At 44.9% G+C, this 18,304-nt stretch overlaps 1 protein-coding gene across 2 annotated transcripts in view; it reads left to right on the top strand.

Annotated features, from left to right (window-relative positions):
- The first annotated feature begins 254 nt into the window (after positions 1-254).
- CRIM1 (cysteine rich transmembrane BMP regulator 1) overlaps positions 255-18,304 on the top strand; it is a 188,606-nt gene continuing 170,556 nt past the window's right edge. For both annotated transcript variants that reach the window (XM_042982178.1, XM_042982177.1), the window contains exon 1: positions 255-664. In XM_042982178.1, the coding sequence (XP_042838112.1) occupies positions 334-664 (331 nt within the window). In that variant the 5' untranslated portion in view covers positions 255-333. The remainder of the gene's footprint in view (positions 665-18,304) is intronic.

Here is an 18,304-nt window from a genome sequence, read left to right as displayed (position 1 = left end):
GCGCAGCCGCCGCCGCCGCCGCCAGAAGTTTGGGTTGAACCGGAGCTGCCGGGAGGAAACTTTTTTTCTTTTTTCCCCCTCCCTCCCGGGAGGAGGAGGAGGAGGGGAAGCCACCGCTGGCGCCAACGCTAGTGGGCTCGGGGTCGGCGCGGCCCGCAGGGGGGGCGGGGGCCTCGCCCCGCGAGGGGAGGCGCGCCCCGGGGGCCCCGAGGGGGGCGGCGAGGACCGCGGGCTGCGGGTGCGGCGGCGGCGGCGCGTGTGCCCCGCGCAGGGGAGGGCGCCCGCCCCGCTCCCGGCCCGGCTGCGAGGAGGAGGCGGCGGCGGCGCAGGAGGATGTACTTGGTGGCGGGGGGCAGGGGGCTGGCCGGCTGCGGGCACCTCCTGGTCTCGCTGCTGGGGCTGCTGCTGCTGCTGGCGCGCTCCGGCACCCGGGCGCTGGTCTGCCTGCCCTGCGACGAGTCCAAGTGCGAGGAGCCCAGGAGCTGCCCGGGGAGCATCGTGCAGGGCGTCTGCGGCTGCTGCTACATGTGCGCCCGCCAGAGGAACGAGAGCTGCGGCGGCGCCTACGGGCTCCACGGAGCCTGCGACCGGGGGCTGCGCTGTGTCATCCGCCCCCCGCTCAATGGCGACTCCATCACCGAGTACGAAGTGGGCGTCTGCGAAGGTACGGCCGCCTGCCGCGGGCCCCCTCCCACCTGGCCGCGCTGAACAAAGTTTGGCCGAGACTTTCCCGGGGAGAGAGGGCTCCGCGGGAGGAGGGGGCCGCCTCCCCCGGGAGAGGGCCCCCGCGTCCCCCGGTTCCAGCTCGCCGCTCCCCCGGACGCTGGGCCGGCCGCGGGCGAGGGTGGATCTCGTGGGTGGGAGCGGGCGAGTGGGGGTGGCTGCGCAGAGACCCGCACACGTGTGGCTGTTCGGGCTAGGGCTGCGGGAAGGGGGGGGCGGGCCCCGCGCCCCGAGGTGGGGGCGCCGCGGGCAGGGGGCACTGCGGAGGCTGTCGCGAGCCCCTCGGGGAGTCCAGCCCCTGCCGCCCTCCCCGCACTAGCGCAGTGTGCTACGGAGTGCTGCGCACCGTTCTCGAAAGTCCCTTTTCTGTTGGCCAGGAGACGTGTCTTCAGCTCACACTGCCTGTGTGACTCTTTCATTATTTTTTCTTGCGCTCTTCCTTCACCCCCTTCCTCCTCTTTCGCATGTAAATCAGTTTCAGCTCCGGAATATGTCAGCCCAGGGGAAGTTAGTTACATACGGTGGTTACTCATTTATTTGCCTATTGAAAACAGTCAAAGGCTTTCTCTTCTGAATGGGGGTGGTGCGGGGGGGGGGGTGTCGCACCTAGGAGTGAAAAGTTGTTGCTGACTCTTCGTGGCTGCCTTTTAAGACCAGATATCTGCGTGTTTCGTGTCGTGTTGCCGGTTCCTTCTTTTTGTTTGTTTGACAGCGAGCGTCGTTCTGCTGTTTTCTCCACGAAGAATTGTGCACCTCGGTGTGGAGACTGACGGAGGGAGAAAGCGGTTAGAGTAGTGAGCCACCCCCTCGTTGGGTGGACCCCTGTGGGTGGGCGTGGGCCCTGAGCCCTGCGTGCCTGCCTCGGCCTCCAGGTGCTTGGTCCGGTTTGGGGACTGGAGAGAGGCAGTGAGGGTTTTTTTTTATTTGGCTAACGGGCAGGACTGGGTGAGCACCAGTGAAAAGCGGGATCCCTGCTCGGGCTGACGTTGGGGTGATGATGCTGTTCCGGGGCATCCTGGTGCAGAGCACAGCTGGCTCACTTCTGGAGGTGCGGCGAGGAGGAGAGACAGGCGCCCTCTGACCTGGTCCCTGCCTTACTAACCGCCAGCACCCAGGAGACCGGGGAAGGGTTTCTTCTGAGGCGTCTTTCTGGGTGCATGTGTTTATCGTGCTGAGGTGTTGAAAAAGAAGGTGGCAATCCTAAGGATAAAATGGGTCTATTCAAAGACTTGAATTCTGTGATTTTCTTTAAATACAAACACATGTATTTATACCTTTGGTTTTGAGAGTTTGGACAGTTCTGGAAAATGAAAAAGGCTTTCCTGGTTTGGAAGCTAGTGGGCAGTAATGAGTGAAGGGAACTCTTACAGGGAAGGGCCATGGAGCGCTGCTCCCTTAGGACTGGGTTAGAAGAGTTTCTTTGCCTGAAATACAAAAGCCTCCCAACCCGGGTTAAGCCCCACGTTAAAACATGTGTTTTTATTTCTCACATCAGGAAAAAATGGCCAGGAGATTAGCTTCTGATACAATTTTATGTGTTTGATTTTGAGAATTCTGAATGGGTTGGACTAAACGATTCATCCTTGAACCCTGCCACTTGGAGTGTATAATTTACTTACGCCAGCCTCCCATAAATCTAAAAAGAACAAGCAACATGAAACAAGGTTAAATGCAGTGGAAACTGCTATGCCCTGCAAAGGACTTTTGGAGGTTTTAACGATTCTAACCCTCGTTTTGTTTCTTCGTGATGTATTTCTGGTGAAGGAAATGTGAAGCTCCAGGAACATTCACGGCAATCAAATGTTTTGGTACCAATCTTCCGGTATCACAGTATAGAATTATTTTGGCAGTTTGTCGGTGAGCTTTTCCTTCCTCTGAAATGATGGGATCGCTTAGCTTCTTTTTTTTTTTTTTTTTTTTTGGTGACACCTTGTGCACTTGGTATTAGCCTTGAAGATCCTTGGAAGTATTTGTTCCCATGATTGTATCTCAGTTAGCATTTCTCCGGCAACACTTCTTATTTAGCAAGACTGTTTTCAGCTGCCCAAACTGGGTGTCTGGCATTTATTATTTTATTTTTAGATTTCTAAAAGCAGTGGTCAAGTTGTATTCTAAATCCATGAAACTCAAGTGAGAAGAACAGTTTTACCTGGCATAATATAGTGGACACATACACAGATATTGTCAGTCGTGTGTCTAAAATTTCAAGGATTTTCATTTTACTACAAGATTTACAGGAAACAGGATTAATCTTTTTTTTTTTTTTTTTTTTATGAATTAGAGGAGTCTCTACGTGTCAGTAATTATCTTGGTACTGACCTTCTGCCTTTTTGTTGTTGTTTGTGAGAAATTTCTCAATGGCTAGTCTTTCCCTCAGTTTCCATTTTTATTTAGAAATTCACACATTGAAGCATGTTTATTATAACTGACATGAATAGGAATTGATATATTTTATTCTTGTCGAAGTCTCTTTTGCTGCAATTTTTGCACTAAAATGACCCCTACTGGTTGTATCTGTTAATGAAAACTGTTTTGAAAACTTATTTAATTGGCTACACTGAGAAGTCATATTGCATGTTATGGAAACATTATCATGACTAATCTACCTGCTTTCGAGGACATAAATTAAATACCAGTTACATTGTTCCGTTTGCCAACTTGTAGTAGTTTTTTATTTGTGTTATTCTCCATTCTGGCTTTGTCGGGGGAAAAATACCATGTCTTTAATTGTGGTTCACATAGTGAATTAGAGAAGCTAGGGGTAACAATGGACCCCTGACAACCTGTGGCTCACTGTCATAAGTTTTTAAGGCACACCAGCCCATAGTAGGCTCTCACTAAATGTGCATGGAGCAAATGGATGAACCATCCTCTCCATAGAGAGAGTAGCGAAGGAAAAAAAAAATTTCTGGAAGAGTAAATACTGTGAAGAGTTATGTCCTGTGAAACATGTGACCTGTACACTTGGTCTTTTCAGCGTTGTTTAGGTTGTTATCAACTAAATCATTACTTTAGGGGCACCTGGGTGGCTCAGTTGGTTAAACGTCCAACTTCGGCTCAGGTCATGATCTCATGGTTTGTGAGTTCGAGCCCCACGTCAGGTTCTGTGCTGACAGCTCAGAGCCGGGAGCCTGCTTAGGATTCAGTGTCTCCCTCTCTCTCTGTCCCTCCCCCGCTTGTGTGCACGCTCTCTCTCTCTCTCTCAAAAATATACGTTAACAAGTTTTGAAAAAAATAAATCATTCCTTTAAAACATTTTTTTATTTGGCATAAGTGCATTTTAAAACTTGATCATAGAGCCAAGTACCTCAAGTTTTCTCTGCTCTCTCTCAGTCTAAAAAGTGCTTTCTGGCCCCCAGGAGGGCACGAGTCTCTTTACTGTTTCCATTCATTAGGCGAGTCTCCTGTTGCACTTTCTGACATCCTAAGTGGCTTGTTCCTTGTCTGGGCTGCCTGCCTCTGGGTAAATCATCTAGAAGCCAGAGAAACAAGTTTGGATTCTGAACTCCTGAGGAAGAAGACTGTATGGGAGATCAAAGACGGAGTTTTGAAAAATTACCGAAGTGGGATTTTCTAGGAAGAATGTTTTGATTGTACGGTGGGGATTCTATTTTGAGATGGGGTCTAAGGACCATTTTCCCTCTTACGTAGAATAGTACGTTATGTCTGTTGTAAGGGGTGAGGGCGAGGTGGGGGCAGTGTGAGCAGCCTTCTCTTTGTAATGAAAGGGCAGGTGATGGCTTGAGTTTGACAGTTTGTGAGGACAGAGTGATTTGGAACCTGGTGGACATTACTGAGTGGCTTTGCCCTGAGAACTTTGTTGTAGAAGAGCCAGGCGATCGCTATCGTCAGTAAGCACCAACTTTTTCCCCCAGTGCGTACTTACTCAGTAGCTTCATCGTTATGGAACTTAACTTTCCGTGTTTTTACCACGGCGTCTACCAAACTGTCTCTTCAAAACACGGTTCTTGTATTTCTCACAGGTTTTTTAACTTTTCCTTCCACCCGGTTTTCATGGGGGCAGTGAGGAGGAGAACCAGACTGTGGTTATGTCGTGGCTGCTTATAGCAAAGAACAATGTTGTTTTCTGAAACGGTTGGCCTTTAGAAAGTTTTTTTTTTTTTTTTTCTAAACCCTGGAAGGCAGGGATGGAGATGATGGCTCCTTGGAAGAGAGTGTGTGGAGCATCTGAGGTCAGGCCACAGGAGGCCAGAAAATGTACCAAACCATTTGTTTATGCGCAAGCCACAAGGGTCTCCTCTCCTTGCTGTGTTGTGTAGGACTTGAAGTCAAGAGTCCATGGGGCACCTTGGGTGGCTCAGTCAGTCAAGCCTCGGACTTTGGCTCAGGTCGTGATCTCACAGTTTGTGGGTTCAAGCCCCACGTCAGATTCTGTGCTGACAGCTCAGAGCCTGGAGCCTGCTTCAGGTTCTGTGTCTCTGTCTCTCTCAGCCCCTCCCCCGCTCATTCTCTCTCTCTCTCTCTCTCTCTCTCTCTCTCTCTCTCTCTCTCAAAAATAAACATTAAAAAAATAAAAAGCCAGAATCCATGGGTTTTAATTTTACTAATTAAAAAGAAGACAGGAGGGGCAGAGTTAATACTCCTGTATTGGCGTTAGAAAACTTGAAACACCCGGCACTCCTTGTTTTTGAAGAGTGTGTTTTGCTTTCCATTTCGAAAGTCTTCATTCAGGTGGAGTGAGCTCTTAGATGCCAGAGAGAGAAAGAAGCCAGCAGAGGGCCTATAAAATTACCTTACTGGGGTATGGGAAGAGAAACCAGCGCAAGTAAACAAGGAAATAATTAGTTCCTCCCCAGAGTAAATATTGACGAAATATGGAGAGACTATTCACTTCACATACACAAATGACAGGACTTGGTGACCTTGTCTTTGACTCTCAAGCTTACAGAATCCTCACTGTTATTCAGGAGTCCAGTCACATAAAACACTTGGCAAAGGGCAAACGAATTGCATAGTACCAGAAAGGCAAAAATCGCAAGCCTCAAATCTAGAGATATTTGCTGCCATTAATTCGTGCTTAACAGTGACCAGGAGAATCCACAGTTATGATGGCAATGCAGTTAGGAACAGGTCAATTTAAGAAGAAAACTGCCCGAAGAATCCTGAAGCTGTGGGCATTGCATCCGATGATAGGCCGTATGTGGTGAGATGGGGCAGGTTTCTGTGTCCTGGGGGCTTGATTAGATGTAGTTACAAAATGTAGGACAAAAAAGGGGGCCAGCTTGGGGATGCTGGAGACAGGCGTTATAAGTTGGGGAAAACAAGTAGATGACCCTACAAGGATAATGGAGCGGGAAGACCGAAGAATGACTAATGGAAGAAGGGAAAAATATTGAATTCATCTTAGGGCAACTGTGCCGTCCTTTGAAGAAGAATCCAAAACGCATTCCAGACATTAATTGTGGAATTCCTGAGAAAATGTGGGCGTGTTTAACAGCTTTCAGTTGACAGTACTAACATGCAGACGGCAGTGCCGCTTTATTTAGCATGTGAACGCCATCCTATGGACAATGATTAGAGGACTGGAAGGTAAAATATGTTCGGTGAAGCAGGTTCCTGTACCGCTGGGTTTCATATGTGGCCCATGCAGCATCAGGATTTCGGAGACGCCCCAGTAAAGCTCAATTATTTGTGGAGGAAACTGGGCTGGCCGAGCATGCATGAGTGACAAACTGAAAGCCTGGCTTCTCAGGGGCTGATTTCTCCGAAGCTGAGTTTTCAAAGATCTGATTTGTCTTGGCATAGAAATCAGTCACTCATTCATCCACCTTCTGGTCTATACAATGCCTTCTGCTGAAGCAGGGGGCAGCTGGGGAGCTTGAGGCCCTCAAACGTGTTCCCTACCCTTTTTACCCTTCTAATCTCAATAAAGAATAGGGAGCCAGACGTTAGAAAGAATACACGATGACATAAGTTCAAGCCAAGTAGTAGTGATTTCCCAAGTCTGTATCCATGATTACGTGGTGAGTGAAATAGGTAGCTAATTTGTTCTGGGAATCACAGGATCTGAGATGATCTTTTCAGGCTCTGGTGGCAAAGCTGAAAAGGAGAATTTGAATTCGAACTAGATTTAAAAGTAAGAATAGGAGGGGGTGGGGAACAGGATTCTACCCATTCTTCTTAGGGCCTGTGCAACACCTATCAGAGTGTTTCCCAACATCTAAGAATGAGGCTACATTCTTAATGCTTTACTAGCTGTGGTTCAAAACGGCAAGTTTCCTCTTCAGAGTGATTTTCTCCTTGTTCTAGCTTGTTCCACTAGGCAGATGAGCGTGGGCAGTGAGCTGAGAGGCATCCCTTTATCTAGCACCTTCCAATCTCACCCACTCTCTGCTGCTTGTCCTGGCCAGTAGCCTGGTCAAATAATGAGAAACCTCTGTGCTTCAACGAGACCTCCTGGGTCTTGTGGTCAGAGGAGTAGTTGAATATACTTAGATTTAAGAATGCTCTCAAGGTAAACACTAGTGAGTGTTCATTTTGGGCCCACATGAAAAAAAATGTTAAAAAGGTCCTTCTTTCCTGAACAGATTTCAATTCTTTACCTCCCTTCCCCAGCCTCAATTAATTCCTCATGCAAAATATTTATACTTTGATGAAAAGATATCATAGTTAGAAACTTGGTGTCCAAAGTCAAATCTGTACTTCTGTGCATCTCCGTTTTCTGTCTGTGCAGTGGGGTTAATAATAGGGTTGCTATAGGGACTCAGCAAATGGATTCCTGTGAAGGACTTGGAACAATTACTGGCAGGTGGTAAATACTTAAGAACAACAAAGCTACTAACCAGTATAAGTGAAACGACCTGATATGGGCATCTTCTGTTCTGCTTAGCCCTCATCTACCTGAGTAATGGATCATCGGTAGTTAAGGAGTTTGGGCTCTTCGAAAGGGAGCAAATTATTGAGTTCAGGTCCCCTCCTCCCCAACCCTGTAAGTGCATTGAGTTAAAAAACTAAGGGCCTCTAAAGCTATTAGCTGCCTTTCTTTCTAATGCCCATTTGTTAACTTTGTCTAAACAGTTTGTGTATTTGGGGTAAAAATAGGGAGGAATCTGAAATTTCTTGCATTAAGTCGTGGGAGTTATGAAGGTAACCATTTACCTGCGGGCTGATACTTCATTTGGGGAAGAGGAGGGCATCTGTCCTCACTATCATCAGGACTGTGCATTTCCCTAACATTCTGGGGAAAGAGTTCGCCTCTGGCCCCTGGAGTGTCCACACTGCTGGTCTCACCGCAGGATTTGGCCTGACCGGAGCTGAGGAAGCAGCCTGTGCTGCTGCAGCCCACCTGTGTCGGGGCCCTGGTCCCACCTGCCGCTGCAGTTGGTACAGACTAGGCACAACTGGAGGTCAGACTTGTAATCAGACCTTTCCTTCCTACCGGTTTCCCAGCCATCCTTCTACCCACAAGTACTTGCTGCTATGGGTCTGGTCTTTGTGCTACACTGCAGGAATGCCGCTTCCCTAAGCCTCAGTTTCCCTGTCTAAAACAGTAATAGGTAACGTGTCTTGGCTGTGCAGATTAAATGAGATAAAACTGTGCTTCTGAAATTGTAATGTGTGCACGAATCACCTGGGGATCTCATTCAGCATGGTGGTTCTAATTCAGGAGGTCTGGGTGGGGCCTGAAATTCTGCATTTCTGATAAACCCCCTGGTGACTCAGATGCTGCTGATCCTGGGACCACACTTTTAAGTAGCAAAAGGCTAGTCCTTATGAAGCATGTAGAACAGAGAGCGGTGTAGGAGACCTGATAATGTTCCCTGCTATTGTAGTTATTTTTCAGCCACAGTAAATATGATAGGGACCCTGCTTTCAGGGGCCATGGTCCAATGGCAGGTAGCTGAGACGATCCTATCCAAGACAGTTACTTACAGCTGTGCAGTTCCAAGATAAGGAAGTGCTGAGCATCTCAGGAGCAACTAAGAGGGGCACTAACTGAGTACCAGGAAGGATTTAGTGGGGGGTGCAGCACCAAGTGGGATCTGAGAGTGTGCTCCCCTCCTTCCTGCTTCCCACGCCTCTGTGCATGATGTCTTAGGAAAAAGAAATTAGGTCTTGATGCTGGACAAACCTGTGTTCAGATCTCAGCTCTTATTTTTTAACTGAACAACCAGCTTGCTTGGTTGTTTTGGCCTTTAGTTTCCTCATCTGTAAAAGTGGAATACTCCTAGCTTTCTTTGAAGTAGATATTATAGAGAGGATTGGAGAGTGTATGTATGTATATATAAAACTGCACAGATAACATGTGTTGGTGTGTGTGTATAATGGCTAGTATAATTCCTGGTACCAAATAGATTTTTCAAAGATGATGTTAATTCTAATTTTCATTCTGTTTTCCTTTTCTTCTTTGTTAGCTTTTTATCTATAAGTTAAAAAAAAAAAAATCCACTTTGTGACACACCCCTCCTTCACATTGACGTCCAGTACTGCTGTAAGTCCTAGCCCCTGTTTCAGCAGAATGTGGGCATTTGGGTGATTTTGTGGTTGGAATCCATAGTGCCAGAGAACTGCTTCAAACTAATATTTTTAAAAAGGTGACATCTCTTAATATTGATGGCATATGGTATAATGGAAGGAAATTAAATTTCCTTTTATTGTTAGAAGTTTTCTGTGGGTTTCTGGCCATCGCTGGAGCCACGGGAGACCTCAGGAGCGTCAGCAAGCAAGGCTGGGGTCACTGCAGTTAGGGAAGGAAGGAAGCAGGAAGGAAGGATGCAGTGGTAGTCACAGCCAGCTCAAAGACAAGGGCAGGTTAGGAATGAGCCGGGGGTAGTGTCCGGCCCGGAGGACATCTGCATTGCTTTTCTTGATCCCGTCTGTTCCATCCGTCTGTCCTCTGGACTTATACTTCCGCTTTCCTGTGGTCTTGGCTTGTGGTCTCTCTTCAGCATCTTTGTGCTACAGTGGGAGGCTAGGAAAGAACACCCTAGAATTAAAATAGCTGAGTTCCTGTCCCTTTAGAACTTCCACCCTTCTTTCATGCCTGCAAATGAGTATCATTTTTATCCAGTAAATATGGTCTGAGGACTCACAAGGTAAATGCTTTTTACTGGCTCTTGAGGAACAAGGAGAAAGAACTTGATGAAGGTACAGTCTTTGGAATCAATAGTTTACAACTCTTTTCTATTTTCTTTTGGCAACCAAACCTTATTATCATGTCGTAGAAGTTGAATTTTCTTTCAGAAACTCTTTTAGCACCTAGCATTGTAGTACTTCTGTCTTTCATCAGGAGTGCTGGTATTCAAACATGTAACCTACAAGCAAGGCAAGATCAACTTTCAAATTTCAGGGTTTCGTCTAAGTATGTGTTTGTCAAATCCAAAAATAACACCCTAATTTGAAATAGCCTGGGAACATTTGTCTTATGAACATTTAAGAAAGCAAATTAAGTGTTAATTATATTTTAAGGTGTTATTTTACATTTCAGGTTCCTGGGAAGATAATTTGAAGAGTCTGCTCTTTGGAAGTTTTAGCAAAGTCCTTAGTCCTTAACAACCAGCCACTCTGGCTATAGCAAGGTGGAAAAAAAAAAAAAAAAAAAAGATATAGGCTGTAACTAGACACTGTGCCTGTCTTATTTAGCATTTCCAAACAAAAACCATAAACAAACATCTCAGATTCAAAACAGAAAGGAATTTCTGGCAGGGCAGAATGAAACCTGAGCCTGCAAAGTCCTGGGTCTATGAGAGGTAACTTATTTAGCTTCGAATCCAAAGGCCACAAGCAAACCGGTTCATGGCTGTGATGAAACAAAAGGCATCTCAACATTGGAGAGTTGTGATCCTTCTTTTTTAAGATTCCAAAAGACCTGCCAGAATAGGGTAAAGCTACCTTAAGGATGTTTGACCTGAACTAGACTTTTCATGTTAGGAATCCATTGGACCACTTCAGACCCATGACGTGGGAAGAACCTTACATACAGGACATATGTTCTCAGTCCCCTCAGTGTGTGTTTATAAAACTGCAGAGACCGAATGTTCCATCATCTTGTCAAATGCAGATCTGGAAAACCTTCACATGGTTTCCTCTTTTCCTCACCTTCCATAGTTGGGAGCATTGCTTTTTTTTTTTTTTTTTTTTTTTTTTTTTTTTTTTTTTTTTTTTGAAGGTATGGGTATTTACATCTGGCAAGAGGAAAAGGGGATAAATTGTAGATTGTTCTGGGTCTGAAAACCAAAGTAGAAAGATTCTTAAATGGTTTGAGAAAGATTGAGTACGCTGTGTGTTTTTCAGAACCACGGAGTTCTTCTATTTCAGAGTTTAGGATAATTTATTACCACTGTCTATGACATAAAAGTGAAAGGCCAAATAAATTTCCATGTTTTAATCAAAAGAATGAATGGGTTCATATATATTCCAGTTTGTTGCAGGAAGGATTTGAGGCTGTTCAGAAAGACAAACAGCACAACATTCTTGTGTGTGAGAATATACCATGACACGGGAGACAAGCCATGCTTCTGGATCTCCTGTCATCCCTTAGTAGCTCCATAACTTAAATAAAACCTTCTCAGCTCCCCTTGACTTTACCTTAATTTGTGGAAAGGGAGTTAAATAGTTGCCTACTTGAAGGCAGAGGAACTGAAGTGATGATATCTCCAGGCCCTTCTGGTTGTAAGGTCTATGTGTTTATGTGTGAGACATGTACACAGGAGTCAAATATTACCTTGTGTTTGCAGAGCCAAGGAAGGGAAGAGTGGTCATGTCTACATGACTCTTTGCCAAGTGCTGTCGACGGGAAGGGCCTGGAGGAAAAGATCAAGGGTTTTTACATAGTTCTGGTTATTGAGAGGCGGTGGAGAGGGCAAAAACACAGTTATTGGGAAGTTATTGACGTCTTGAAATGCTGGCAGTCTTGAAGCCATGGCAACTGTGGCCCGGCCTGGAGTGCGGGTAGAATTTACGCCTCTCTTCTGTGAACGCGCTGGCCTGCTGCCTTCACTCTCTCTCCATTTTCTCCTTTACTTCATTAATTATGATGACTGTGAGTAGGTAGGTGACAGATACCACAAGGGGAGAAGCTTGAGCAAAGACAGGCCAAAACTTGCACAAATTCACATGCTCATTTCTGCCTCTGACACTAGGAGAGAGTTGAGTAATTGCTGTTCTCCCTAATACTGCAGGCGGCAGCCAAATTCCCGGCATTCTTTTACCTTTGCTGCTGTTTTCACTTGCCAGGGAGTTTCCTTAAGGAGCAGGCTGGATTTAAAGAAACAGAGCAGTTGTTGCACGTGAGGAAGGGGTACTGGCCCAGGGAGGTCTCTGGGTGCCTCCCACGGGGAGGATGAAACACCTAGTCTCTGCAGAGGGACAGTGCTGCAGGCCACGCCAGCTTCCTTACCTCTGTGTGTTTCGGGAGCCCCCGGAGCAGGAAAGCTCTGTCTGTGGGACAGCAAGTCTCCACTGGCTGTATTTCAGGCACGGGACCAGCCGGGAAGTTTGGGAAGTTGTCTCTTGGGGTCTAGAAACATCATCCTTCCTTTGCATATTGTCCAGGTGGTGAAGACCTGTGGCTCTGAAACTTGACGTAACATGAATTATTCTAAAGAATGCGACACTCAGCCCAGCCTGCAGTGTATACCAGCCATCAACTGGCTTCGCCCTGTGGATATTACATTTTTGCCAAGAGCAGCCTTCCAGAATGAGGTGCTAGTTAATTCCAGTCGGGCATTTATTCGTTAATAAGTCTGCTGAATGCTAAATACTCCATTTGGGAGTATGCAACACAAGAAAACTCAGCAGCTAATTATTATGTAGATCTCTTCTGTGATTCTCACTTTCAGTTCAATTACCTAAGCCACCAATCCCTAGCAGTGTGAACTTATTTAATTTTTAGTTTTCTGTGATAGTTTGCTTTTTGCTCCCCAAGATTTTTTTTTTTTTTTTTTTTTTTTTGGCTGCCATTTGTAAAACTGCCCTGAGACTGCTAATACTAGATAGACATTTTATATTGTTTAACAGAAAATGTTTCTGGGTCGTGGAGTACCGTGGATTGCCTTGTCGTCTTTCTTTTCTTTTCTTTTCTTTTCTTTTCTTTTCTTTTCTTTTCTTTCTTTTCTTTCATGATATTGGAAGTCAAATCCTGTTCTGGATCTAATCCTCTCCCTTCCAGGGTAGATTTCTGGATAGCTAATAATGGTGGTGTCTGAAGTAGCCATTGAGGGGTGGGTGGTATTCATTTACCAACCTGAGCTTTTGCCGAAAAGCTAGGTTCTACTTTGCTCTTCTTTATATGAATAGGTCTTTATTTGGTTTTCTTCCTGCTTGGTTGGTGCCTGTTAGATTAAGAACTTAAGAACTTTTAAACTTTGGGGTCAGTAATGAGAGTCTGAATGCCTAGGGCCTTCTCTCGAGAACCTTGTCTCTTAGAAGTGGCCAGAGTGTTCAGTGTGTGTTTGCTGCCATCAGAGTCTGTGCTAGAAGGTCCATTTGGTACCTCTCCTGCCCATGTCTTTGTGCTGTCCTTTGGCCCTCCTTCCTCGTGGCATCCCTGCCATGACCCAGTGTGAGCCGAATCTCAGGTGCCCTGAAAGGCATGCTTTCCAGAATTTGCCTCCACATTCTTCCCAGCATGGTTGTATGCAGCTCTCCAGCTACTGGTAACCCACCTAGTAAGAGAAGTTGGTGCCAAGCATCAAATCTTCTGTGAGGACCCCTTCCAGTAATGGTGTCTGCACTAACAGGATGGCAGAGATGAGTTCTGTAGAAGTGTTTGGAGGGGAAGTGTTTGCCAGTACATAAAATTCATTTGACTCTGTGGAATATGTAATATGGATCAGCAGGTGATAAAAGTTCATAAAACAAGATTCTTTACAAGGTTGTGGTGGACTTGCTGGCCTAAAAAGATGCATCCAGGATGGTAAAATGTATCTGTAGCATCAGCAGCTGGACATACAGTTCCAGATGTGACATTGAGAGGAAGCTGTTAATAATTTCTCCTTTCAAGATATAGTTAACTTCATACCTTTGGGGAGGGAGGGAGGGAGGGAGGGAGGGAGGGAGAGAGAGAGAGAGAGAGAGAGAGTGTGTGTGTGTGTGTGTGTGTGCGCGCGCGCGTGCGCGTGCTGAGGGCACAGTACAAAGAATACTTTGCATTGTGTTATGTATGTGCTGAAAACAACTTGCATAGTTGGAGCAAATTAAGTATACTATCTACTCTGTAGATCAGCAAGCTGAAAATGACTTCTTAACAAAGATTGTGCATTGTTTTATTACACTTGGAAAACACAGTTCTAATTAAAGGGCTTTGGCTTTTAAACTACCTAGTTAATTGGGATATCTATACGTGGGCAAGTGGAGCTCGGGAAAATTAGACTTCTTTCATTTCTTGCTGATTGGGACAGAAGATTTATTATCCGTAGGGCAGTGTGGGATGATTTATGGTAGGCTATCAGTAAACATAGTTTTTGGCCTTACACAAGAATTTTAGATGTGATAGCAGAAAGGAAAAGCAGAAATTTAGGGTGAGAAATGGAATACCTCTACAGGGAAATAAGCAAATGAAAGAAGCCAGAGGTGTTTTTGGTTGGAAGGAGATGAAATTATTTCCAAAGACTATGTTGGGAAAAGGTGAGTGAGCTCTCAGCCACCAAGTTTATTGACTATCTATTCAGGAAATTGTATTCAGTGCTTTGGAAAGAGAAAGGAAAAAGACTCTGCCAATAGAGTTCTGGAAAACTTGAGGGAGATAAAGTATTTACATGCTTTATAACATAAAACATGTCCAAAAGAAATATATAGTTACAGCTGCATTTGGCACTGAAAATAGTCATGTATTATATTTTTTAAACTGTGTGTGAATATGTAAGCATGTGCCCTGGAGTCAGAAATGCTTGGCTGATACCATTTCTGGAGAGACTGGAAAAGTAGACGGTATTAAGGAGCTACAAGCAGCGAGAAAACATAAGGATTATTAGTAGTAAAGAAGGAACAGTGAATTGTTTTTTCTTTAGAGGGGATATATCTCATGTACATAATTCCTACTTTACTTTTTTTTTTAATCTTAGTAGAAGCATTTAACTTCCCAAAGAGCCTTGGTAATTTGCATGTTATTACTAAAAGCCCACAGGTAAGGGAAAATTAGACTCCTACATTCAGTACCTGACTATTCTCCTCAAGGTGTAGGTTTTCCGACTTTGTTTCAAGTTTATGTTGGACAGAGACCCTTTGAGAATGCAGAAGATGAGATCTGTTCGACACATGCTTCCTAATATCTGTCGCAACCAGAAGTTTGGGGGCAAAGCCAGCAACCGGAAAATGGGCGTGGTGTCCGCTTTCAGACTCCCCCCAATTATCTTTACATCCTTCAGAATGTGTTCTCATCCCTCAAACCCTACCATTTTGTGCTGCTTCCTTTGTGAGGACTTCCTGCCCTGCCCAGGAAAAAGCATTGCCATCCCCCCACCCCCAGTGCCCATAAATAGCACTTTCTCCTTCCCTTGTTAGAGCACTTTTCACACTGTGTTAGAGTTCACATTTCTGCCTCCCTGCCTCATTGTGATCCATTCGAGCGCCAGGATTGTGTGTTATCCTAGCGCTTGGCACTCAGGGAGAACTCAATGAGCATTTGTTGACTAAATCTAGACTCAAGGTCATCCAAGATATTATACAAAAACTTTTCCATCTGAGCTGTGTGGTTTGCATTGTGCAAACAGAAACAAACGAAGCCTGTTGAGAGAATTCCAGTGAGGAGTCTCATCCTTGCAGAAGGAAGCTTAGAACTGGTTAACCATGGCCTCTCACCTGTCGTACACCTCCCCCCAGCCCGTCATTCTTAGAACTGAGTTTTTAAATTTTGCTGTGATAGGTTAGTTTCAGCTGTATTTATTTTGGCAGATATTTAAAGGTAGTTTTCATTTGCGAGGACTTTTCCTTTTTGCCAGTTTGCCATAAAAGTGTCACCTTTCATTCACCAACCTTTCGTCAGCTTGTAAGAATTTTCCTTGTGGGCGGCAGCTTATAACCTCTTTACCACCAGCGATCTGGTGCACGGAGCCCTTGAAACGCTACAGTGATCAGTTGTTTGTAAATAATAACTGATACACATAAAATCATGAGTTACTGTATAGATACTTCAGATAAGCTACCATATGAGTAATTGGTGATAGTAAACCTCTGTTTTCAGCAAATCCAGGGTTGTGTCTCAAACGTGTGTTGACTAATCAGGAGGGAATTTAATTTAACAAACACGTCTAGAACTTGGAGTCTGTGAGTGTTACGCCAGCAAATGACATAACCCCTTTACTGCTGCAGGTGATCTCCAAACTTCCTCAGGAATTTAACCGTACACCTTCTTTGGAGAAGGAGATCCTAGCCAACAGCATGATGGTAGAAGTGTGTGACTGTGAATAATAAAAATGCCTCACAATGGTTTGAACAGGAAGTCCATAGGAATGCAATATAAGGAATTCGAAAAAGTAAAATCCCATTTGGATTTACTCCAAACCCTATGACTTCAGGGACTGAGGAATTCTTGATGACTCCTGGCTGGAGTCCCAACTTGTTATTAAGCCCCGTGGAGTTGTTTTTCCTTTAGCACTAGTCATGAAGTCTTTGTTTGTTTGTTTACTTTCTGAAAGTCTTAAAGTGGTTTACAAATTAAGACACTAAGACATTAGACCCTTAATACAACAGTGAATTACAACCCTTGGGTGATCTATCTGGTGTTAAACTTTTCAACTGCTAAAAAAGAGAGATTTGGCCAAGATAAAGTATACAGGGTCATAGACACATATACAGAATTATCCTGATAAATGTCAGGCACCTAGTACCTTCTATCACTTTAGTGAGTGGATCTGGAGAGCCCCGTTTCCTGAGTGCGGCTTTAATTTTGATGTCAGTGGTGCAGCACGTGCCTTCGACTTTCCCATATTTAAGATGCCCTTGTCACACGTGATTGTGATTGTTTATAACGTTAGTGTCATGGCTGGGGGGCTTTGCAAGAAGCCACTTTAGAGCACCAGTTGTTATCAAAGCTTTGGGAAGGGGGAGGAGGGCAAGCTGGAACCAATACCGAAGTAAGCTTATGGTAGTGGAGTTCTAGTTTTCCATGATGCTTCGTTGGCAACGAAAGGTGGAAGATTTTAAGCAGGGCTATTTGTCTGAGTGTCCACTGATGATTTTCCTATAACTCTTTAAAAGTTGTTTTTTTTTTAATTTTTATGTGGCTTCATTACTGTTAAAAGTTTAAAAGTCAGCTTCCAGACTTTGGGGCCGGTTTGTTCTGGAAGTGTTGCCTACTCTGAGACTTTATCAGCAGTAAGAGGATTTAACTCGATGTGGATCCTGCCCAAATCAGAAATGGGTGTATCGCAAAACCCTCGGCCCTTTTTTGTTAATTTGAGGTAGACGGTGAAGGAGCCCGAGCTGTTCTTGCAGCTGGGATAGCGTATTTACTCTCGGTCTTTAATAAAATAAATGAATGGAGGCAGAGGACTGGGAAACACACTTGAAGGAGGGAGGGCCCCTCTTGTCCTAAGCCAAGGTAAACAGTTTTGTAACCGAAAAGTAGACTTCCAGGAAGGTGAGAACCGGAGAAGTAGGCGTCAAGTCCAACCAGCAAGTACCATTTTCAGCTATAGAGATAGCCAAGTTGCCCTGACTCCCAAGAAAGAGCCTCTCAGAAGTATTCAGGGGAAATCAGTTTCCTCAGCTGCTGGTCTTCTGTTGGTCCGTTATACCGACAGCTGGACCCAGGGACAGTGCTTGGGGAGGAAAGGCCATGGCTCTGCTGGAGAAAGTAAACAGATGCAGCTGACCTAGGGAACCTATGGAAGGCCTGGCAGGGCAGCCGGTGGACTGGCAGGATGCGGTGGGAAGGCATCCCTGAGTCTGTGCCTGATTTTGGAGTTAATGGAAACATAGACATTTTCTTTCTGTCTTTCGTTACAGTGGAAGACTGTGTCATTATGGTGGACAGCTGCACACACATTGCAAATTATATGATGTGTGCATATACTTATACACATCCATATATGCAGCATGCACACATGTAAGAAGAATTCCTCACGGGGTCATGTTCTGGTCCTGATAGTCTCTCTGTGTCCATTTCTGCCGTGGTAGCGTTTTCTTCTAATTGGAGTTGTTGGACTCTGTTAATTCCAACAGAATTAAAAAATTTTCTGTTTCTGTTTCTGGCCATCTTTAATTAGTTTATATAAATAAACATGTGTAGATTGTCTCCTAAGAGGCTTACTTAAAGCTGTGGGCATCTCATTCCTGTGTTGTTTCTTCTGCAGTTAGTAAGATACTTCATCAGGTTTATGACCAGAAAGGTAGACCATCAAAAAAGATTCATACCGAAATTCCTTAGAACTTTTTATGCTCAAAGATTCTTGGAGATTAGTTACATGTGGTAAAGGGCCTTGCCTTGTTCAAAAAACAAAACAAAAAAAAAAGAGCCCGGGTCTCTTGAATGGTTATTTAGGAAGGGGTTACCTAAATTTCTTTTTTGTAGTTTATTTCCTGAACATCTTATTTCCCACAACTAGCCATGTGTGCTGGGGCCAAATGTTGGGTCCACTGCCTGCTTAAGAAAACAATTATAAAGGCAACATAACTTTAC

Source organism: Panthera tigris, chromosome A3, assembly GCF_018350195.1.
Source record: "Panthera tigris isolate Pti1 chromosome A3, P.tigris_Pti1_mat1.1, whole genome shotgun sequence".
Taxonomy (NCBI): domain Eukaryota; kingdom Metazoa; phylum Chordata; class Mammalia; order Carnivora; family Felidae; genus Panthera; species Panthera tigris.
The sequence above is the reverse complement of the archived record's forward strand: the minus strand, read 5'-3'. Positions and strand labels throughout refer to the sequence as shown.